The sequence below is a fragment of the Lepisma saccharinum genome, chromosome 18, assembly GCF_977018435.1.
Source record: "Lepisma saccharinum chromosome 18, izLepSacc3.1, whole genome shotgun sequence".
Classification (NCBI taxonomy): Eukaryota; Metazoa; Arthropoda; class Insecta; order Zygentoma; family Lepismatidae; genus Lepisma; species Lepisma saccharinum.
In genome coordinates, this window is record NC_139246.1 from 58,658,763 (window position 1) to 58,682,174 (window position 23,412).

At 37.3% G+C, this 23,412-nt stretch overlaps 1 protein-coding gene across 6 annotated transcripts in view; it reads right to left on the reverse strand.

Annotated features, from left to right (window-relative positions):
- Nucleotides 1-937: 937 nt before the first annotated feature.
- Nucleotides 938-23,412, reverse strand: part of LOC146002598 (uncharacterized) — a 56,453-nt gene continuing 33,978 nt past the window's right edge. For all 6 annotated transcript variants that reach the window (XM_083140553.1, XM_083140548.1, XM_083140549.1 and 3 more), the window contains 3 exons: nucleotides 12,582-13,240; nucleotides 5,519-5,657; nucleotides 938-1,541 (listed from right to left, as the gene is read on the reverse strand). In XM_083140553.1, coding sequence (XP_082996679.1) covers nucleotides 1,353-1,541; nucleotides 5,519-5,657; nucleotides 12,582-13,240 — 987 coding nt within the window. In that variant the 3' untranslated portion in view covers nucleotides 938-1,352. The remainder of the gene's footprint in view (nucleotides 1,542-5,518; nucleotides 5,658-12,581; nucleotides 13,241-23,412) is intronic.

Genomic DNA, 23,412 nt, shown 5'->3' on the forward strand with positions numbered 1-23,412 from the left:
CATCATACTTTGGGACACACAGGTTCGAGTCTCATGGGGCACAGCGTAACAACTTCTATCCAGAGATTTCGGCCTGTGGCAACACACCATCAAAGAAATTGGAGAGCTACGAATGAGTAGCATAACCTGGTTACGGAAAACCATAACTGAGGGTTTGTCATGCTGACCACACATCACCTCATAAGTCATGGGCTGTTGCACCACGTGTCGTGTTGTTATTTGTTATGAAGGATAACTTCTGAATGAAGAAAGTAACTAAAAATTATAACAGAAAAAATATTAATTTATTTTGTGATCTTTTAATGATACCTAGATACAGATTGTGTTTGTTGTGGTGCTGCTCGTGATTCATTAGAAAGTTACATTATTATGAAAATCTGTCAAATATCTAGAAATTTTTGGTGCTGGAAACAAATCTTTGTTTTCTTAAGTGGAAAATATTATATTGCTTATTATGTTTATTTTTATGTCTAGTTAAATAAACGTTGGATTCTACTCTGCCCTGTAACTGCTCAGAAATTTGGATTTCAACGTGGCAATCTTAATTTACTGAACATCAGAATTAATTGCACTAACACATTATGTGTGTTTATATTTGTAACATTTTTGATCTATTTTTATTCATAACACAATTTACTGCCTATGTTCAGGCAGTAATGTGATGATACAGGCGAGGGAGATGGAAGGGAGGGGAGGGGGTTGTTTTCTGGCTTTCAAACGGAGGCTCCTACAATAGATTGCCTTCAGGTAGCTCCCCCAGTTGACATCCTGATGCTGGAAGACTGAAACACTGAATCTTGGGGCTTCCACTGAGGATCGTACCCTGGGCAACTTGCATCATTTGGATATGAGGAAGCTATTCATTAGCTATGATTTAAAAAATAATCTATAAAAGAAAGAGATATGTGGTTAAATTAACAGGAAAAAAGAATTACAATGCAGTAAAAAAATATATATGTATATTTGCATTTTATAAATACATTTTTTTTTCAAATATACAATTAAGAAACACTACAAGACATCATTGGAAAACACAGCACACACAAAATATAGAATACAATATAAAAGTTCTTTATACACAAATGTGGTTTTCTGTTGAAAAATACAATCTTATTTTGAATTTTTTATTCAAGAATTATCAGATGCACATTTACATTTCTCTCTAAACATTCAATTATTCACACATTACAAAAAATGTCAGAAGCAGGTACAGAGGTCAATATATGAATTTTGCTTTTTTTTAAAATATCACAAATTGTACTTTATTTAAAAAAAACATCAATATCTGAAGTTTAATTTCCAGTATGTACTCAATTCAAATTTGTAACAAAATACCAGTTGTGGTGGTGAAGTTATTCATTTCGTAAACGTTCCTGGAATTGTTGTATTTGACGCAGCAATTTAATTAAGCGCACAGAAGAAGTGGCATCTCGTGTGAGCAATGCTCGTCGTGTTGGTACAGCTTGCCGTGATTGAATATTTGTAGCTGCTAAGCTTGTTTTCTGACGTAGGGCTTTAATTTGTTCTTTGAGTGCATTTATCTGTACAGAGAGAAAACATAAGAATTTGCAGTTAAGAAAATGACAACACATACATGGTAGGATTTGTAGCTTTCCTGGCATCGTGATTCGAACAGGTGTTCTCAGGTACAGAAACTGTTTCTTATTGTCCGAAGTATGCAGACTAAACACAACTTTCGAGGAGCAACTTGCCTCTCTCTACTGCTTTTGATTCAAATTTTTATACTGTTATGCACATGTATTGTTGAGAATTAAAAATAAATAAGGAAAGATTTTTTTAAAAAAATCCTGAAGCAAGTACACACTAAAATCAGAGATAGACTGACATGACATTTTAATCAATGTGATCAGATACCAACATAAAATTTAACTGATTAACACATTTTACTGTGCCAATGTTCTGTTAAGACCCATGATTTGATTACTTCTTTATTTTGTGTCATCAATGACTGCAATGGTTCTTGTCTTGGAAAAAGGAACCATATATTTAGTAATTTATGGTTAATCATAAAACATTGTACTCCTACTTTTAAAATATTGGATCAAGAAAATTCTGTGCAATTCTACAGAGTGATACACTGATATGCTTGCTTGATCTGTCCCATCCCAAACAAAAGTTAAAGTGTATTTTTGTCTCTAATTCTCAAATAGCAAAATGATACAAGGATTATCCAGAAAAACGGACTGTGAGCTGGTAAAACAAAACAAAAAGGAAGGGGCTAAAAGTTAGTGTGTACATTTATTACATACCTAGGTACATATCTGCATTACTTCTCAACATAATCACCAAGCGAATTGAGCCGCCCATCATTGAGATGCCCTTGTCATAAAAAATTCCCACGTGTGAGTTTGGCCAACCTCATACATTGGCTCTTTGTTGTTCTTGAAATATCCTTCACTTACATCTATCCTCCCGTGAATACCAGCTGCATGGTGTCTTTCAGCTTGCAAAAGTCAAATCACAGAGCAAAATTTGTACTTGGCGGGAGCATTGATAGTGGCAGCTATGCCTCCTTGCTTGCTCCAAGGAGCAGCACCGATGAAACAGAATGAATGCAAAGGCTTCAAGAATGGTGTGAAACTGTGGCGGAACCCAACTGGTTACTGATCATTTCTGTGCAAACACTGTATCACCATGGCAGCTCAGTTTTGTTTTGTTTTCTTTGCAAACATATCATGAGTTTGCCTGCCACAGGATATGATGAATTCTGTTGGAGGTTGGCATGTTGGTATGACAAGTGTTTCAATTCACTTGGTGATTATGTTGAGAAGTAGTGTAGATATGTATGTAACAAATGCATCTAATATTTCCTCTTTTGGTTTCACCCACTGGAGGTTGATTTATATAGTAGCCACATACTGTTGTCTTCCTGGAAACCTAGTGTGTGGTGTAAATAGTGATTATGAACACAATATGGACAAGTACTATTTAAGCAGCATCTAATTTAACTTTTAAATTCACTTCCAATGCATACACATCTGCAGTCAAATTTTTAAACTTCAGTGTTTCCAGCCTAGATTGCATGAAGCTAAAATGGTATCTCTCATGTCCCTCACAATCATTATTTCCCAACCCACAAGATATTTCACACGAGCTCTATTGATTCACATCATCACATTAAAATTGTGAAAATTGTAAGCGAGTGTGATATATATATAAACACACAAATAGATCGAGGAAAAGTACCAGAAGGGCAGATAAACAAAAATATGTGAGGATTGTGTGATAAGCACTATGCTTAAGTAGCCATTGATAATAATGGTTAGTACAAGTCCTGTAGAAAGGGGTTCTCCCCCTCCCCCCCAAAAGCCAGTGTCAAGGCATGGTGGTAAACAACAGATATGTAGAAATGCAAAAATGATTCACTGTATTTATAAACATGGAAAATTGTCACCCATGGATAAGTAAGATACCATAGTGCTGGAAATGGGATTTTGTTTACCTAATAATGTAGTTTCATGTTGCTCTTCCTCTCTGCTCTTACTGACTGTGGAACAGAGAAGAAAAATATGCAATGAGACAAGCAAGTGAGACTTTTGGTCAGGTATTGAGGACATTGGTCCCACTGAGCAGTGATGTATGGAAGTGGATTTCAACTATAAATAATGACTGAAATAACATACGAGGTGTGGCTAGAAAAAACTGGACTGTTGCTACAAAATCTTTTATTGGTTATTTTGAACAATATGAACGTTATCGCCTTTAAAGTACTCCCCTGCACTATCGATACACTGCTCCATACGAATCTTCCATTGCTGGAAGCAGTGCTGGAAATCATTTTCTGAAACCATGTTCATCGCTTTTGTTTTCACAGATTCTATGGTCGTAAATCTGGTTCCTTTCAGTGCTGATTTGACCTTTTTTTTTGGGGGGGGGGGGAAATTGCATGGAGCGAGATCCAGCAAATAGGGTGGATGTTCTAACAATGGGATCCCATGCTTGGCCATAAAAGCCTTGGCTGACAATGTCGTGTGGGCAGGAGCATTGTCCTGATGAAGAATCCATGACTTGCTTTTCCACATATCAGGTCGTCGTCTTCTTACTTACTCATGAAAGGTCATTCAGCACTGTAATGTAATAATGTTGGTTGACAGTTTGATCTTTGGGTAACCAATTAACGTACACAATCCCACAGATGTCGAAAAGAACAATCATCATGGCTTTGAAATTTGATTTGCTCATTCAAGCTTTCTTTTGTCGTGGCGAACTCGGGCTTTTCCAATGCATTGATTGGCTCTTAGTTTCAGGACCATAGGTGAAAAACCATGATTCGTCATAGGTTATCACTCTCTCTAAGGATGTAGGGTCTGTGTCAATGTTTCTTAAAATGTCACCACAAATGTTCACTCGAGTGTCCTTTTGTTCCACTGTCAGGTTTCATGGCACCAATTTCGAACACACTTTGTTCATGTTGAAACTTTCATGTAAAATCTGACAAACACTTTCTTTGTCAATTCCTGTTAATTCAGAAATAGCTCAAATACTCAAGTGACGATCTTTTCAAATCAAATCACTGACATTTGCAATGTTTGATTCTGTTTTTATCGTGCAAGGCCATCCACGATGCGAGTCGTCTGTAATCACTTCTCGTCCCTCTTTAAACCTTTGAAACCACTCAAACACTTGCGTGCTTGGTAAACACTCATCTCCGTACACTTCCTTGATATAAGTTGCTGTGGCGGATTTTCCAAGTTTCATAAGAAACTTCATATTGTTCCACTTTCACACTTAATGACGGAACACAGATGTACAGTTCACGTCGTCCACAAATTACAGCGGGACTGAGTACCGTGCACCCTGGGCAAGCACACAGTCGATAGGCAGGATATCACGTTATACATTCATGCACCGCTTGAGCTTGACGCGCTTGCCGTTTGTCGATAGCAACATCAATCCAGTTTTTTTCTAGCCACACCTCGTATATTATGTAAGACATAGCTTCATTAGTGTTAAAGTTTGATATTACTCTGTGATTAGCCATTTAAAATAAAAGAAGAGATGAAGAAACAGGAGAGAACAAAATCTTACATAATTTTGAATTGCATATTCTGTATTCATATCCAAGTAATTACATCAACGAAAGACAGATGGGTAGTGCATATGGCAATTGTTGGAGAAAGCCCAAGATTTGGTTGATTTGGTGTTTTAAGTCCACTTTATGCACACTAAGGCTAATCGGGACTGGACCTACAGTTTAAAGTGGGATCCGAACCACTGTGCCTCCACTGGGTATCGAACCCGGGATCCCTTGATTAGAAGGCAATGAGGCTAGCACTGCACCATCAGGGAGGCTCTGAGAAAGCCCAAGAGTTTGTTAGTCTGTACTTTGAATTTCTTATCTAGAATAATAAACCAAATTACTGAAGGGGGATTTTCAATACATAAGCTTTCATAGTGTTTGTCTTTACTGCACAATATCAAGAGTGAAACACAGATGTTTCTTCCCTCCTGAAGTGTAGTAACAATTTGATACATCTAACTAACAATGCATAAATACCTCTCTATATAAAGACATAACGACGGTGATTTCATCCTCTTTGGACCTTAGTTCATCTTCAATTTCCAGAAGTTGTTCGACAGCATCACATTCAGCAATTGAATCTCCTTCAACTCCAGTTTGTAGAGTTTGGTATCTCCTACAATTAAAAATAGGAATGAATGAACAAAAGAAAGATAAAAGGGAAGAGCTTTCTAATATGAAACTGAGTGGGATAGAAAGAGGCTTATGAACTAGACACACTTGGTCACAGAAACTACAAGTGTAACTCGAGATTAAAGAACTGAAATGGTTAGGTGCTTCCCTGACTTGGTGGCACAGTTGTTTTTTTTAAGTAAATCAACTCATAATCTTGGTCACAAATGAAGGTGATGAGAGCAGCACCATGCTGCAATGCTCTATATCTTAATATCACATACTAAATATGGTGAACTTCAGAGGAATCTGGACTAGATAACTACAAGAAATAACAAGTTAAGATAGTCTCTGCACATCCTTGTAATGACTTTGTGAATGTCAGTACATAAATGACAAGAAAGAGAACAAAGTGAGTACAAATACAAACACTTAACCACAATCTTGAACTGATGACAATAATGTTCTAGAAGGTTATTACTGTACATACTGATATTTTAATATATTGTTAAAATACATCATAAATTCTATAATATCTACAAAAATATCTGAATCACAGCCATGAAGTGATTACCATTCGCAGCTTTAAGAATGGAGCAACCTTGTAAACAAGAACAAAAGTCTCTAATGTTAATCAAAGTAAAATCTGAACAAGTATCTGCAAGAAATGACATCTTGTTTATAATTCTTACGATCATCAGGCATGACAGTAAGTTTTGAAGAAACATATATATTGAGTTTCTGTCATTACATGCATTATGTGCACGTGTACCAGAATTAATGTTATTTTTGTCTGAAATAGCATGAGTTCCTTTTCCGACTGGATGACAAGAAATTATTTTTCTTTTGCCAATACCTGAGTAGCTGCAAAAGCAGGGCCCTTTCCCAAAAGGGTGAAAATAGGAGCAATTACCACGTGGTTAGCCTTCTTGATTTTTGTCCACTTGGAGAAGGGTACACAATGCTGAACTGCATAATTTACATTCATTGTTTACTGACATTGTTAGAATAATGAAATCAAGAAGGCTTCGTTGGGCAGACACATACCATTAGAGCGACATATTTATGGTGAATAAAATGAAGATGTCGGTACAAGAACTGGGCATATTTTGGGATCGAAAGTGATATATAAAATGACAATTTGGTGTTAACATGGTGAATGTAACCCTAAATTTCATTTAAAAACTACACTTAAGTGTGTGTGATATGATATGATTTATTTCCATCCACTTGATCATATAAGTACAAATAGCACTATGATATGGGATAGGTCAGGTCAATTACATGTACAGGGTCTGTTCTGAAAGTATCCGAATTTATTTATTTGCAAACAATTTATTGATGACAATTACAACTGCTGTCAATATTTTTCAATGTAGGCACCTTCAGCCTCAATACAGTGAGTATAGTGACTTTTCCACTGTTCACAGCAGTCCTGGAAGTCCTTGACTGACACCCTCTTTAATGCGGGGGTCGTGGCAGCTTGAACCTCTTCAATTGACGCAAAATGCTTCCCCTTGAGCATCCTTTTGACCTTGGGAAACAAAAAGAAGTCAGCCGGTGCCAAGTCTGGGCTGTAAGGGGATGAGGCAGCGTTGCCTCGCGTACGTTGGCCAAAAACTCACCAACCAACAGCGAGGTGTGAGCCGGCTCCTTGTCGTCGTGAAGCACCCACCTGTCGGCGATGTCAGACCGGACGCGCTGGACCCTCTGAAGCACTGTTTTGTAGTAAGCTGCATTCACGGTGGTCCCAGCAGGTACAAACTCTTTGTGCACGACCCCCTTCACGTCGAAAAAGACAAGGAGCATTGTCTTCACCTTTGATTTTGACATCCGGGCCTTCTTTTGATGAGGGCATGCGGGGGTGTGCCATTCTGAACTTTGTCTCTTGCTTTCGGGGTCGTAAGCCTCCCGTAGCATGGTTAAAGTCTCCGTAAAGTTTTTTTTTTCAATTTAACACAAAATTAAACAGCGTAGCACTGTTCCAAAGTGCACTCCATTTTCACCAAATCCACCAACTGCAAATTCTCGACGCAACGTTTTTTCCCTGTACACAACACGAGCGATTGCACCTCAACCACTGCTCGCAGGCAACTGAGCGAGGCCTTGTTTTGAAGGTTAAGGTCCCCACTGCCACCTGGCGCAGCTTACCCGAACCCTCGACCGATTCTCGTGCCACGCTGCGGACAGTTTGGATACTTTCAGAACGGATCCTGTATAATTTTGAGTACAAAGGAATTAACACATAGTTACGCATATTAAAAAGTATAAAAGAGTATAGAATAACATAAAAAATATAAGAAAAATCAAAGGTTATGGCTATTAGTGAACATAAAAATAAAATAACATAAAAATAGAAGAAAAATCAAAGGTTATGTCTATTAATGAAAAATATGATCTAAGTACTCCTCTGGGCTATAAAACAAATACTTCATAAGCAAGCTTTTTACTGCTATTTTAAATTTGGTTGGAATATGATTCTTGAAATCCTCTGGCAGCTTGTTATAGAGTTTTATATCTTGAAATCCTAGACCACTGTGTGTTTTGGATGTAGAGGGAGTTATGCATACGAGTGCTGTACTTGTGTATGTCCAGATTTTTTGAGAAGATTTTAGAATTTGTATGAATAAAGTACAATGTTTCTAATATGTACAAACATGGAAGAGGTAATATTTGAAATTCATTGAAAATTTGTTTTGTTGGGTTTGAGAGGGATACATTCTTCATAAATTTTTAATATGCGTTTTTGCTAAATAAAAATTTTCTGCATTTTGGGTGAACTGCCCCAGAGATACCATATGTAAGTATATGGAGAGGGGGGAAAAAACTTTACAGATTCTTGTTAGAAAACCTGATAGCAGGAGACCTGTAGGAAGACCGGTGAAGATGACCCCAATGAAATTGACAAGGATGCTCAAGGGTGGTTGATCTTGCCCAGGATAGATGATAATGATGATGAGTTCAAATTGATGGGTGCATCGGCAAATATGGCCACTTTGCACCCTTAAAAGTATACGAGGAAAAATCCTCTTATCTAAAAACCTTAGCTTAAAGTTAAAAAAGGTACAAAGACCCCCTTGAGAAAAGCTAAAAGTGTACAAGGTTGTAAAGAGGCCTGCACAGGGCATACACAACACATTAAAAAGGCAAGAATAAACTAGAGAATACGAGGAAAAACCCTTTCATAAGCATAAACTAAAAACTTCCTCAGAAGAGGCTTACTCTTAGCAAAAAGCTAAAAACATTTCTTAAAATACTATCATCATCTCTCAACCTGGAAGATAAAAAGTTTGGAAGGTTAATAAAACTCTGTTGGAGGCAAGTAAAATAACATACACAACACAGTGGAGGGTCCAGCCCTTGCAGCAAGACCATGAGTGAGATGGCGGTGTCCAATTCAAAGTCGAATTAAAATGAGGTCGTCTTAATGGGAGGGTTGGGGAACGGCATGCACCAGTGGCAGGCTTGATAGCGCGAAGCTTGTTCACCATTAAACTGATCCCACTCTTCCTGCCACATGTCAAACAAGGAGCAACGAAACACATTGTGTGGGTCCCTGGCTGCTTCATTCCTCTTTATGCCCAAGTGACTAGGGGCCCAACATAAGTGAAATTCAACTCTGGCAGATAAGGACACGAGCCGTCGAAGGATGCAGTGCAGTAGAGTGTATCTGAAAGTCAGCGATTCCAGAGTCTGGAGTGCTCTGATCGAATCAGTGAATGTAAGGACTCTTTGAAAAGCGTGAATGTACAGGGTCTTTAGGACTGCATAGAGTTCTGCCGGGTATATCGAACATGCATGATGTAATACATAACTGCAACTTTCAGAGTCCACAATAAATGTGCAACCAAATGATTTGACTGACTTGCAGCCATCTGTATAAAAGACTTAAAATATTGGGGTACTGCAATCAAGGCTCTAAAAACCACTGCTGATAGTAGACTTGGTGTTTCTGTTGGAAGGGCACTTAGAGACAAGCCAACCAAAGGTGCAGAAAAGTTCTAGTGGGGAGAGGCGGAATGAGTGGAGAAATGCCACGCAGATCACTATCAACACCAAGTGCTGAAAGTATCTCGTCTGCATGCGTGCTGCCCAGGATAGGAAGAGATAGAAGACATACACTCAGCGAAAACTGAATTATGACCACCTACCTAATACTGTGTAGGTTCAAATAAGTGTTCTCGGGTTACCAGTCAGGTTTATTCGATGTAAGCTTCCACGAGTGCATACCATGTAGGTCATACTTTCGTCTGTAGAACAGTAGCTCTGACATGGCAGTGACTAAAACAAGATGATGGAAGTAGTCTGAAGGTATGGTCAACCAGGCAGATGTTTGACATGCTGTTCCATAAAGTCCTGCTAATGCTTTATTGAGTTTATATCTGGGGAGTTTAGGAGCCATTCAGCATGCTGAAATTCCGACCTGTGTTCCTCAAATAAGTCCTGCATGATGGTAAGGTGTACTGTCATCTCCATCATCATAATTATTTGATTGGTTTTGTTTTATTTTACTTTGCATTTCTGCTACTTTTGGCTAATCGTGAAGATGAAGATGAGTGATGAAGGGACACTCACAATTAACACCCAGGCCAGGATTCGAACCTGGGATCCTGGTATAGCAGCATACTGTGCTGACCACTCTGCCACAAAGGCTAGCATCATCCATCAACAGTCTGGAAATAGTATAACATGGTTGGGTACACCAGTGGCCACGGTGGCTCAGTCGGTAACTACCATGCTAAAGGTCCCGGGTTCGATACCTGGCCGGTTCAAATCCGGGAACTTTTCTAACGGAAGCGGCCCTGGCGCCCACCCAGCTTCGAAAGACATGGGTACCTGGGGGAAACCCTGGGGGGGGGGTACAGGTGGTCAGGGGCATGATGCTGATCACATCACCCCCACTCATGACCGGGTCAAGAAAGTGTGGGGCATTATCCCCACACCCCTATACGCCGTCATGGCATGGTGCTAAGCACAGGGGAGCACTTTACCTTTTTTTATGGTTGGGTATACCATGCCACCAAGTAGTTGCCAATAGCAAGCACCATTCATAAATTTTTCACATGCAACAAAGGTTCAAGTAACTGCCAGTCTACCACCATACACCCAAATTCACATACCAAATATGAACACAGCTATCCATGTAGTGAGCTAAAAATTACGACTCAGCAGACCAGCATGCCTTGTGAAACATCCAATATGCATGTTTGTTGCACCGTGCTGTGTCTGCTGGCCCGTATGAGTCTTTCGATCTGGTGATCACCTACCACATCATTGCCCTTGCCCTCGGCAATTCCACTGGTAGATACCTAGTTGTTTATTCATGTTGATGCCAATCTGATTACACTCTCACTATGGCAGCCTGCAAACATGAGATTGTGTCAACAACCCACGTGGTCCCACAATCTATCCCGTCTCAAAGTCTGACAGGTCCTTCTCCTACACATCATGGCCAAATGTGCAGTATCTACTAATCAACGAGTTGCATTCACTTTGCACTGGGATGGTCATAATTCAATGATCACTCAGTGTATATTGATACAGTAATAAACCTTCAGGTTTTGGAATGTCAGGAGTTAGAGTCACGTAATACATTAAGATGAAAATGAAATATTAACAAAAAATGGTTGAGCTAATACCAACATTGAATTTCATGACCAGTTCTGTGCATCCTGCAAAGACAAACCAAGTCTTTCCCAGCCCCTCTTCAAAGCACAGGTTTAATTAATTCTGCACCACCATTGTACATGAAAAGTTGGTTTTCTGATTAAATTACAGCTATTTGAATATTTCAATGATCTCATGTAAAATCTGTGGAACTGGTTGATTAATACGCTACAGTTGCAACAGAGTTATTATTAGGGCTCGGAAGTTGAAGACCTATAAATTGTCAAAAGACCTATAAAAAGACCTACAAATATAAAAAAAGGACCTAAAAATGGAAAAAAGGACGTATAAATGGGATCGAAATTAATTAATAACTTCAGTTTTAATTACATATTTAATGCATAAAAAAATACAAAATTCTGGTGGTAGCCTATGGAACACACAGTGCGAGGAAACAATATGAATGAAATGTATCTTCTTTCAGACATTATATATTTTTTAGATTAACATAATTTGAAAAATCATATTTGGCCTAACCACACTAGGGTTACAGAAATAGAACTTCGGAAACCTTACCTCAGTTGGGTAAATATTTATTTATATATATATATATATATATATATATATATAAATCAAATTAGGTAAAAGGAAACACTCACCGGACAGTAGGAAAATTCAAAATTTTCGCTAATTTATAGCTCATCGGTGTGAGAAGAAACAGAAGACGGAACCGGAAGTTGGGGTTGGGTAGGACCCCAACTTCCGGTTCCGTCTTCTGTTTCTTCTCACACCAATGATGCTATAAATTAGCGAAAATTTTGAATTTTTCTACTGTCCGGTGAATGTTTCCTTTTACCTTATTTAATTTTTACTTAGCCCTTTTGGCCCTCCTTGCTTTTATCCATATTATATATATATTACTACAGAAAGGATGTTTAAGAGGTGATGCACTGATGATGATTCAAATTGAGAATGGGCAGTAAAAACGTAATCGAAAGAAGGTGAAGTTGCAATAAAAAAAGGCTAAAAAAGGACTCATAAGCCAAAAAATGCAGAAAAAGGCAAAAAAGGACAAAACCCACTTTTTTCTGACCTACAATGACCAAATATGAACATATATTATGTTGTGCCTCGTCTTCGGACACTAGGAAAAAAAAAAGGATATTTCCTCAACTTCCGAGCCCTAGTTATAGTTCTTATATTCTAACATTTACATGAACATACCAATGCTGAACAATTGAATTAGAACAAGTGTGAGCACCAATTGAAAGTAGTACAGGCTCAATGCTACTAAAAGTAATACACAACAGCTTATTCAGACCTGTGTAGTCGTGAAAAGTCCTCGTGAAGGATACGCAGAATATTCCTCAATTCTCTGACTCTTCCTTTAAGATTGCTGTAAAAGTATTGTCCTTCTCCCCCATCTGAATCAATAGTAAATGCTTTCTCTTCAGTGAAATCATACGGCCTCCCGCTGCCTGCAGATGCAGGAAAAGACTTCCCTGAACCTGCTGTAACTGGATACTTTGTCAAGAACGACAGGTGATCTGCATTCGACTCCAAAAAACCATGGAGAATTTGACGATAGTTGACTATATTTTTGGGATGGCAAATACATTTAAACTTGGCTCCACCTCCCTCGGCAGGCATCATCGCTCCTTCATATTCGTCTCCTCTTGCAGTGTTTGGTCGGGAATCCGTTCCTGAGATGGGGCGTTGACCACCCTTGTGGCAAACTGTATTTTCGGGATATTCCGGCATGTCTGTTCTGCCGGAGATGGAACTACATGGCCTCCTACTTGTTTGCGGAGGAATATTGAAACCCATAGTTCTAGGCATCCCGTGTGCAGCCAAACAAGCATTCTTCGCTCCAGGCCGTGGGCAAAGGCATGACATTGGAAGTGCAGGAACCTGACGCAGTTTGATGATGGACAATACTTGTTGGATATTTAGACCGAGATTATGACTTGGTGTTGTGGACTGAAAACAAAATGCAGAAGGGGTTATGTAACATTTTCTTTCAGAGATGTAAGGCACAATAAAAAAAACTATTAAAATTACAAGACTTTTAATAATTAAAAAGGATATTTCTTAGTGACAAAATTCAAATGTAATTCCAGCTTCCAAAATTTCAAGGCTAAGTTCTTATATGGTGGAAACAGTTGGGGCATTCCATTGTCACTAATGGGACATACGACTACATTTTTTACATTAAAGTGACTAACTATTATACTGACGGTTAAGCAACATTTTCCTTACAGTTTTGTGCAATGAAATATGAAACTTAACACTGTTGATTAAACATAACTATCTTTAAAATACTTTCCCAGATTTATAGCTATAAGTGAACAATTTTGTGTCACGGGTGGGACAGACGAAACACTGCCTCTTTACTTGATAAAAAGAAAATATTTCAGTTTCTGTAAATTGTCAAGTGATGAAAAATGAATAATTTTTAGGGGAAAATGTAACAGTTAAAGGAGAAATTAATTGCTTTTTGGTGTCACGGGTGGGACTCAATAGAAAACAAAAGTAAATCAAAAAGTTAAAATAAAGGAACAATAATGTGAAATATCTTGTACATTGTAACTTAATTATGTATAATCCTTGAATGTTTATCCAAATGACAAGTCTAGATTGTTCACTCACAAGATAGGATAAAGTTACAACACTGCATTTAACTTTAAAAATTGAGATTCATGGAATGCCCCAGTTCCATTTATTTAACTTAACCCCCTCCCCCTTCCTTCCCCCCACACAAATACAAGTTTGTGAAAAAAAACATGACACGTGTCTAAGGGCGTCCAATAGCAAAGGGAAGTTGAAGTATATCTGCAATGTACATTATAAAACATACACAGAAATCTAAATTGTATGGAGAGCAGACCTTGGCTTGATAGCTTGGTGATAAAGAATGCCATAGACCCAGGTTCAACCACAACTTTCGCATGACTTTTCAGTAAGTTATATTTTTTAAATCAGTTTAACATGTCTTATGATTCACACGTTATTCAGAAATATTACGTATTTGGTAATTCAATTGCTCGTAGTACAGTGACACACTGACTACAGGTACCATTATGTGTTCCCATGTTTTATATAAAGATCAAATTTCTTACATGTGATGTAATTCCTGTGTTTGCTTCATCTCTGACATACTTAAAGCAAATTACAAACTAATTCTGAAAGGTGAGAGATTAGTTTTATCATCAGAGTGAAAAAAGTAAGTCCCAAATATAAAATAAGCATGTAGCCACTACATATTTATGAATATTTCTGTGCAGGAGTTTTCTTTTTTCAGTCAAATATATGTGCTTCGAAACAAAAGTATTGCAGAACCAAAATTTAATTTCTAAATCGAAGGAATTTCAGTTCAGTAGATACTCTGCATTAATAATTCTTCAATACTTTGGTGTAATCAGAAATCACAATAAAATTGTGGAAGTATAATAATGTAATGAACTGAGTTAACATTATAGATAGGGCATCCGGAGAGAACTGGTGAAAAAAAAAAAGAATCACCTCTGAAACTAATCCATTTATTACATCAAAAATTATGTAACTGGAAACAGAAGTTCAAAAATTTATATTGTTAATTTGCATAAGGGTCATTCCTATAGGCACATATTTTTGGTAAATAAAAAAGCAAAATTTTACTACAAAAACAGTCAATTTCGGGTTCAAAAGTGGTAAATAAAATAAAATTTCGCTGTTATAGCAGTGAAAAAGTACAATATAAAATTACATTTTGGTTTTAAAAAATGTGAATATAATCCCAAATTTGATTTAAAAACTGCACTATTACACAGAATAAACATATCCCTTCTAATAGCACATTAAATCATTACCAGAATATTAAGTTTATTCCTGTATAAAGGAGTCCATTTTTGCTTCTCAAATATTTACAGCAGAATTAATCAATTTTCCGTGAATTGCATAACTCACAGGATACTTCAGACTTCAGAAAGTGTCGCGTCAGTATATAATCGGTAAATTTCGTGTTTGAGAGTCTATTTCGCATTTTGCAGTTCATTTCACATCATTTGGTGACAAAGAGGGTAGGAAAAAGCACCTCACACCTTTCAGAAATATGAAAAATTAACATTAGAATGTGTTATTTCATATTTCGTGTTTTCGCCAAAAACGAAATATGCATGCCTCTAGTCATTTCATGTCAAATCAACCAATGGTCTGAACCTTGATATGTTAGAAATTGATAATTCTTGGCACAGCAGTAGTACCAGTATATTTGACGAAAACTGCCAAAATTCATATTTTTGGGCTCATAGTTTTGGAGTTATTGACTTTCAAAAGCGCAAAAATCCCAAAATTTGATGACATTTTGAAATCTTTAAACAGCTGTAGATCAAAAACTATTTGACCTAGAGAGCTCAAATTGGTGTCGTCATTCTCTTCTGCTTTTTATGAGTTTTAATTTGAAATGCAACATGACTATGTTACTTGAATTATGTAATTTTTCTTAAACTCTGAATTTTTCTTTTATCTCAAAAACACCCTTTTATTTTTTTGAAAAAAAAAAATGTGTTTTGAAGATGTCAATTGACTATTTGTGTGCAAAATTTCATAATGGGATGGCAATGGGTTCCTATGGAAATTATTACATGTTTTGTGTCAAAATGTGTGTGAAATTTGCTACATTTGTTGAATTCAATGTTAAAACCATATCTATAAGCCGACTGGTTGATGTTCAAGTATTCATATTAATCTAGGTTATAATTTTTGGAATGCAAATAATTTGAAAATTTATAATATTTATCACTTTTAATATCAGGTAAGCAAATTGAAAAATGTATATTTGTGTTTACATTTTAGAATAGGATACAAACACAAGGTTTTAATATATAAAAAAAATATAGGCTATGCATAATACTAAAAATAAACTAAACAACAATTTTTATCAACCACAGACCACACATTAGTTTAACAATAATCCATTTCAATTAATTCAGTTTAAAAGCATCACTTTGAGAGTATAAAATATAGCTACTTCAAAGAGTATTTCACAAACGACAACTGACTGAAGTTTGCAGTAAACAATTGGTGATGTTCACTGAGGTATACTGAGACTAGCAGTAATAGATCAATTGCAGTACTTATTGTCTTGTCGAAGGCACATTTCATAAGCAATACTCTCTTTTTACTTGCTTCTCATCCTCCGGTACAATAAGCTGGCAGACTGCGAGACTACTCAGCAACCTTTTTAACAGCCGGAAGGGTTTCAGATAGACTGCCACCAAAGTAAAACTGAAATTTCTATTTCTCTCTTCCCTACATCCTCACTTTCAACCCACCAGCCGCTGAAAACGTTCTAACAAATTAGAATTTTCACGTCACAAATTTTAATGAAACAACAATACAATCTATTCATTTGTGTACATGTGTGTGTGTGTGTGCACAGAACGGGTAGTGTGGGGGTGGACGTTGCATTAAAGATTACCCATAATCAGTTGCTACCACATATCACTGTAAACAATTAAGAAATGCAGCTAGTTATTCCTCTTGAGACTTGTTCCTTTTTTGTTATGACTGTAAAACTTACTTGAATACTTCACATATCTTGTCTCTCGCCTATCATTATATTGTACAGGGTCATCGAGAATGATTGCCGGGATATTAAACTGTTATTATAAAATAAGTATTTAATGGATACACGTGTGGAGTCTTAAAATGTCCAGAAAAGTTTAAAGTTTTGTGTGACCTTGTGCGACTGTGAGGCTTAAAACGGTGCATGCGTGGGAGCAGGAGTGGGGCTGCGAGACTACTCTGTTCACTCCGCTTTAGTGTGAGTTGGCACGTGGCAGGATGTGGACTGTTCAACAGAAGGCTAAGTTTGTGTTGTGGTATGCCAAACTGAAACCAGTTGTCGCAGTGCAACGTAAGTGGCGACGTCTGCATCCACGAGAAAACCCTTCAGACGACAAAGCTTTGAATCGTGGCTGAAACCATTTAGAGAAACTGGTAGTGTTGAGAAAAGAATATCTTCTGGCCGACCAAGAACATCGGAGGAAGATGTGGAACGCATAAGGCAATCCTGAATTAGAAGCCCAAAGAAATCAATTGCTCGTAGAAGTTTAGCATTAGGGATTCCAAAAACTACCGTTCAAAATGTTCTGCACAAATGCTTAAGGCTCCGTGCTTACAAAATTCAGATGCTGCATGAAATTAAACCGAACGACAGACAAAAACAAGTGGAATTTGCTGCATTTATGCTCAACAACATCGATGACGATGCAACTTTCCTACAGCACGTTTGTTTTAGTGACAAAGCAACATTTCATGTGAATGGGCACGTTAATCGACATAACTGTCGCATTTGGGGTTCACAGCCACTGAGGGAGATTAATGAGTACGTTTGTGGGTCATCTAAGGTGAACGTCTGTTGCGGACTGCTGTGCGATCCTGTTGTTGGTCTCTTCTTCTTCAATGAAAACACTATTACCGGACATGTGTACCTTGACATGCTTCAACAGTATGTTTTTCCACAACTTGAAGACTGGGAACAACAAACGGGAGTAGAGTTACTTTCATGCATGATGGAACTCCTCCTCATTTCAGTCGCATTGTTTGTGATGTCTTAAATGAGAGGTTCTCAAATGTCTGGGTTGGAAGGGGTGGACCAATACCCTAGCCCAGACCTAACACCACTAGTTTTTTTTCCTGTGGGGATACGTTAAAAACATTGTGTACGCTGAGAAGATAAGGAACATCCAACACCTTAAAGAGAGGGTCGCTGCAGCAATTGCAACTATAGCTGCAGTTGCACCAGAGCTACAAATGGCGCCCATATCTAAGTGTACCAAGGTAAGTCTAAAACTTTAAATTATCTGAACATTTTAAGATGCCACACGTGTATATCAATTAAATACGTACGTATTTTATAATAACAGTTTAAAACCCCAGCAACCATTCTTGATAACCCTGTATTCAGAGGCATGATTTAAATACATTTATTCTTCAGATACCTATAAAGGAAATCTCAGATCAAAACAGCAAGGGTTCACACCAAAGTGATAAACAACAAGAAACACGAGCCCCTTCAGTCTATAAGCAAGCATTCGCCCAGCATGGGTGAAGAAGAGACTGAGGCGACATGATGCACTTTATTGAGAAAACAACCCAGTGCGAGCAACATGCAAGGGACAAGCAACATGTGTCACTTGTTGAATGTCACTTTGGTCTGAAAGCTCCTCAAATGTTAATAATATAATACATTTATGTAGCCGGTGTTACCGCAGGTAACAGCAAAATGCAAAGAATTATGAAGTTGTTTCAATAAAATGACAACATTGTTAAATACGTTAATGAACACCGTTCCCGTCGAGTAGATATTGCCTAGGACATTTTTTCTGCAGACGACAGAAGCGAAGAGGGAGGCCGTTCCGCTACCCTGAAGAGGCAAAAAGGGAGAAGAAGGTGCCTATGCAGGGAAAGAGCGGGGAAGGACTTTATGGGGTTATTCATATGCCTGTTAAGGGGCCCTGTTGCCGTTCAGATCTACCGGGGCAGCCAGTGTTGTCACATCGGATTGGCAGAAAAGAGCTAAATCCCTCCTAAAATAGGAATACAATTTCTGTGAAGCATCTAGAGGTAGACTCCAAAGCCAAGGCTGGATTTAACTACAACTGAGACCAGTTAGGTAATAGACGAAAATATAGTTCCTTGGTGTGATTCGTGATTTGGACAAATCTTGCTCCAAAATACTAAGTTGGCAACAGTAGTACGTATACAGCTGATCTTCCTTTCCACAAAGGAGCGGAGTTCTGTCGTCTGCTCAGTGCTCACCACGCAAACGTCAAACTGACCCGATAAAAGTGTGGTTCTTCTTCTTCCCCTTCGCAGCTCATTTCAAAGAAACGGAGACAGATGAAGAATTGACAAATTTTTGTGTTAACTGTCTCATGAGTGGTAGTTCTTTCCTGGAGTGTTTGTGGCTAAATCACTGTGCTGATTACAAAACAAGAACGAAATGAACACATATCTAGCTCGAAGACATGTTTTCTTTACCGAAAGGAGGGGGAGGGGTGTAATATCGTCTAGCAGGCATAATTGTCGTACTGATTAATACCGGTAACACTTTTTAAAAGTCACGCCATGCCACTGACATTTATATATTAAGGTTGTTACATGCCATGTGATTTTTATAGAAGATGTACCATTACATTATTATTTAAATTGATAAATATTATAAATTTTCTATTTGTAGCCCAAAATTTATAAAAAAGATTAATATGAATACTTGGAACATCAACCAGTCAGCTTATAGTTATGATTTTAATGTGGAATTCAATGAATTTAGCAAATTTTACACACATTACAACACAAAAAAATGTAATAATTTCCATAGGAACCCATTGGCATCCCATTATGAAATTTTGCACACAAATAGTTATTGATGTTTTCAAAACATATATTTTTTTCAAAAAAATAAAAGGGGTTGCTTTTGAGAATTTAAAAAAAGTCAGAGTTTAAGAAAAATTACAAAATTCAAGTAACATACTCATGTTGCATTTCGAATTAAAGATCATTAAAAGCAGAAGAGAATGACACCAAAAAAGAGTGTAAGATAGAAAAAAAAGATATAAAGATGACTAGTAGGGGATGGGAGGAGATGGAAATTAAAGGATAGAAGGGACAAACAAGAGAGAAAAGAATAAGGAAAGTAACATGAGAGAGGATATCAGAAGAGCAGGAATTCAGTGCAGAAAAGAGTGAGGTGCTAATAACAACAAGAAACAGAGCCAGAAATAAACCAAGAATAAAGATGGACATGGAAGAGTTGAGGATAGTGTTCCATTTGTTATTCTGGCACATAATATTTATTAGGATGGACTGTCTGTCTCCTCATTCCTTATACAATACTTTCTAGTCTTCCACAATGTACTCCTTAAAAATTTCATCTCCACTGCCTACATCTTTCAAAGTGTTCGAAGATTAATATGGAAGAGAGATGTACCTATGAAATACAAGTAGGTAATATATACAGGGTTCCCACGCAAACTCCAAATCCATTTTCCCTGAGATTTCCCTGAGTTTTCCAGAATCCTCATATTTTTTCCAGAGTATTGAATGCACAGTAAATGACTACTATAATTTTACAATGGCCTCATCCATTTCTACTCATAGCCATACCATCCTCACCTTCTTTATTACTGTTGTTTTCTGATGCAAATAACAAAACTAGTTCAACAATAAAATAAAATTACACTTCTTTGCATGTAATTAAGAAAAAAGATGACCAGTTTTCTAGAACTTTAAACAACTCTGAAGCAATTTCTAACATATCTGATATAGAACATTGAAACATTTTCACACTTTTCATAGATGTTTATAAATGCATACAATATCAATTAATCTGTAATGTGTACAATAATAGTTAAGACAAATTATTGGAATTTTTAAAACATACAAAAATGAAGTGACAACTATTAGTACCGATTTAAAAAGGAATAATAAGTTACTGAGACTGAAATATAAAACAAGAAATGTACTTAACGTCTGATACAGCAAATTAAGAAACTTTACTTCTCAGAAGCTTCAAGCTTTCTTAAATTGTTCTGCAATAGCCTTTGCTTCTTCTTGCATCTTTTGTTGTTTGGCTTGTAAATCACAGATCTCATTTGCTTTAAGTTTCATTTCTTTCCTTTTGTCTTCTTTGTGATCACATTTCTTTATCATCTTTTGCAATGCTTCTTCATATCTAATACGTGCACCTTTAACACTCTGGATCATATCTTTGCTTACTTGTACATTTGACACTCCTCCTACCACTTTCACTGCATCATAAACTTGCCGAATACCCACAACAAACTCTTCTTTCAAGTTTTCTATTAAAACCTACTTATTTACAGAAAACCCATTCCACATATGCATTGTCATGTGATAAAATCAAAACCAACTTAACAGTGCTCCATAACTCAGAGAAGTCATCCTTGCCCTTCATGACACCTGTAAAAAAATAATCTAGTGCATCAGTTTTGATTGAAAAGTTACAAAACTTCTCTTTCAATTCCTTTTCACTACTGACATTGTGCAACAATGTCTTAAACTGATGAATTACTTTATCACCAGTTACAGCCTTCATTCTCTTTCTCCTGAGAAGTTCCTGTATCAGGTCTTCCATGCGCTGAGCACATCGCTTTGGAAACTGAGTCATATGCTTCGGAATTAAACAACTAGCAGCTCTCACCAACCTGAACTTAAGGGGACTACGTTTCACAATCTTCTCCGTTGTTGACTGCAAAAAAATTCTGCAGCTATTAAAAAACATAAGCTTCTCCTTTTCATTCACCTCTTTAGCTTCCAAAGCAGCTTTGGCACCAATTCCAATATCAATATTTGTCAAGGAATCAAGTTGTCAGAATTCCTGACATCAATTTGCATTAATTTAAAACTATTTTTTGCATTGTTCAAGATGTCACTTTTTATGAATCTCCCCATTACATCTCGAACAACACTTTCTAGGGAGTCGTGAAGAAATGGGAACATAGGTTTTGGGGGTTAGGAACATTGTCAAAAAAGGCTCAAATGAGCTAGCTAGAGTCATGAAGAAATTGAGCCATGCAAGCAAAAAATGATCATTAGGCCCTGCCATAATTCTTGACAAACAGTATGATCCCTTGAATGGTTTACTCTGGTGAAAATACTTTTTCAAGTCAGAGAAAATGGCTATAGCTCTTTCAGCAACAGCTACATTTTCAACCCACCGAGAAGCACAGAATTTTCGAGGCAGATCAGTCTTGCCAGTAATTTTTGTGTAATCTACACGCCGAGCTGAAGAATCTTTAAAGAAATAGTTAATAGACGCATCTAAGAAATTCATGGACACTCCACCCAGATTTCTCGTGACCATGCTGAAAGGCACCATGTATTACATGAAGACCACAGCTACCAACTGATAGTAGCTCTGGATCTTCTTCATCTGAAACCAGATGCTTAGACAATTCATGGAGAAAAGCCCAATTTACATTTGGTCCATCCATTGACACTTGAACCATTTTTTGAACAGGCAGAGACGGCAAAGCTTCTAGAAACTTTCCGAGAACATCTTTTGCTGTTGCATGATCCAAAAATACTGAGGTGAGGTACCGGATGGACACTTTATTAACAACTATATTCCAGTACCTCAAAACAATGTCCAAATGTTCATGCTGAACAATCTTATTCAAAGATTCATCAAAGCACACAACAAAGGAGGAACGACCAAGTGTAGACTGCTGAGCAATCTTGCTATCTTTAAACATGTTCTTGAAAATGTCTCCTAAGCCTGCCTGAAAATTAAAGGAACAATGGCCCATGACCATTTTTAGATTCCACATAATTTCTGCTGCTCTTACATCTTCATTCACAACAAAATTTTCCAAAGTAGATTTTGGTTCACTTGGTGAAGGAACTGAAAGTGTCGACTCTTCTAACTCACTTTTTACTGCTGCACTAGAAGGTTTATTTTGGCCATCAAACTTTGTGCTTGGTAGGAAATAATTTTTCACAGATCGATGAAACTGAGCTTCAGTATTTCTTTTGTGTGCATCACTTTTTGAATGACTTACTATAGCTTGACGTCCCATGTTACTAAGTTCAAACACTTTTTCACAAGTTTTACACTTTGCTTGTGTCCGACTGTCCTTTACGTCATCTAGCCACTAAGACCACTCTGGGTTGACACCTGGATCAATCCACCGGGGATTAAAACTAGTGTGAAAAATAGACAAACTTTTCCTGAGCCTTTAAATACCAACTCTACAAATATCCTGCAAGAAAAGCATGCTTTAGAATTGGTAATATTATGAGTGACAGTGATAATGACAGGAACAAAACAAGCCTAATCTAAGATGAAGAAGTGAGGAATGCTAGTACGTAATGGTAAGTTAGTCACAGTTGCAAGTGCAAGTGTGATGGGGGGTTAAGTATACACAATTCGATTGGCCTTCACCTCATGATATTCAATTTCTGGCATCTCTGTTGAGAAAACTATTTCACTACATGATATTAATGTAGATCTGCTGGTCCTACAAGTAATTCCATTTTACACATATGTGAGCTTTTGAGGCATGTAAAAATTCACATGTCATGTCATGACTATAACAATAGTTGAACATGATCAAAAACTTAAAATATGATTGATTGATTGATTT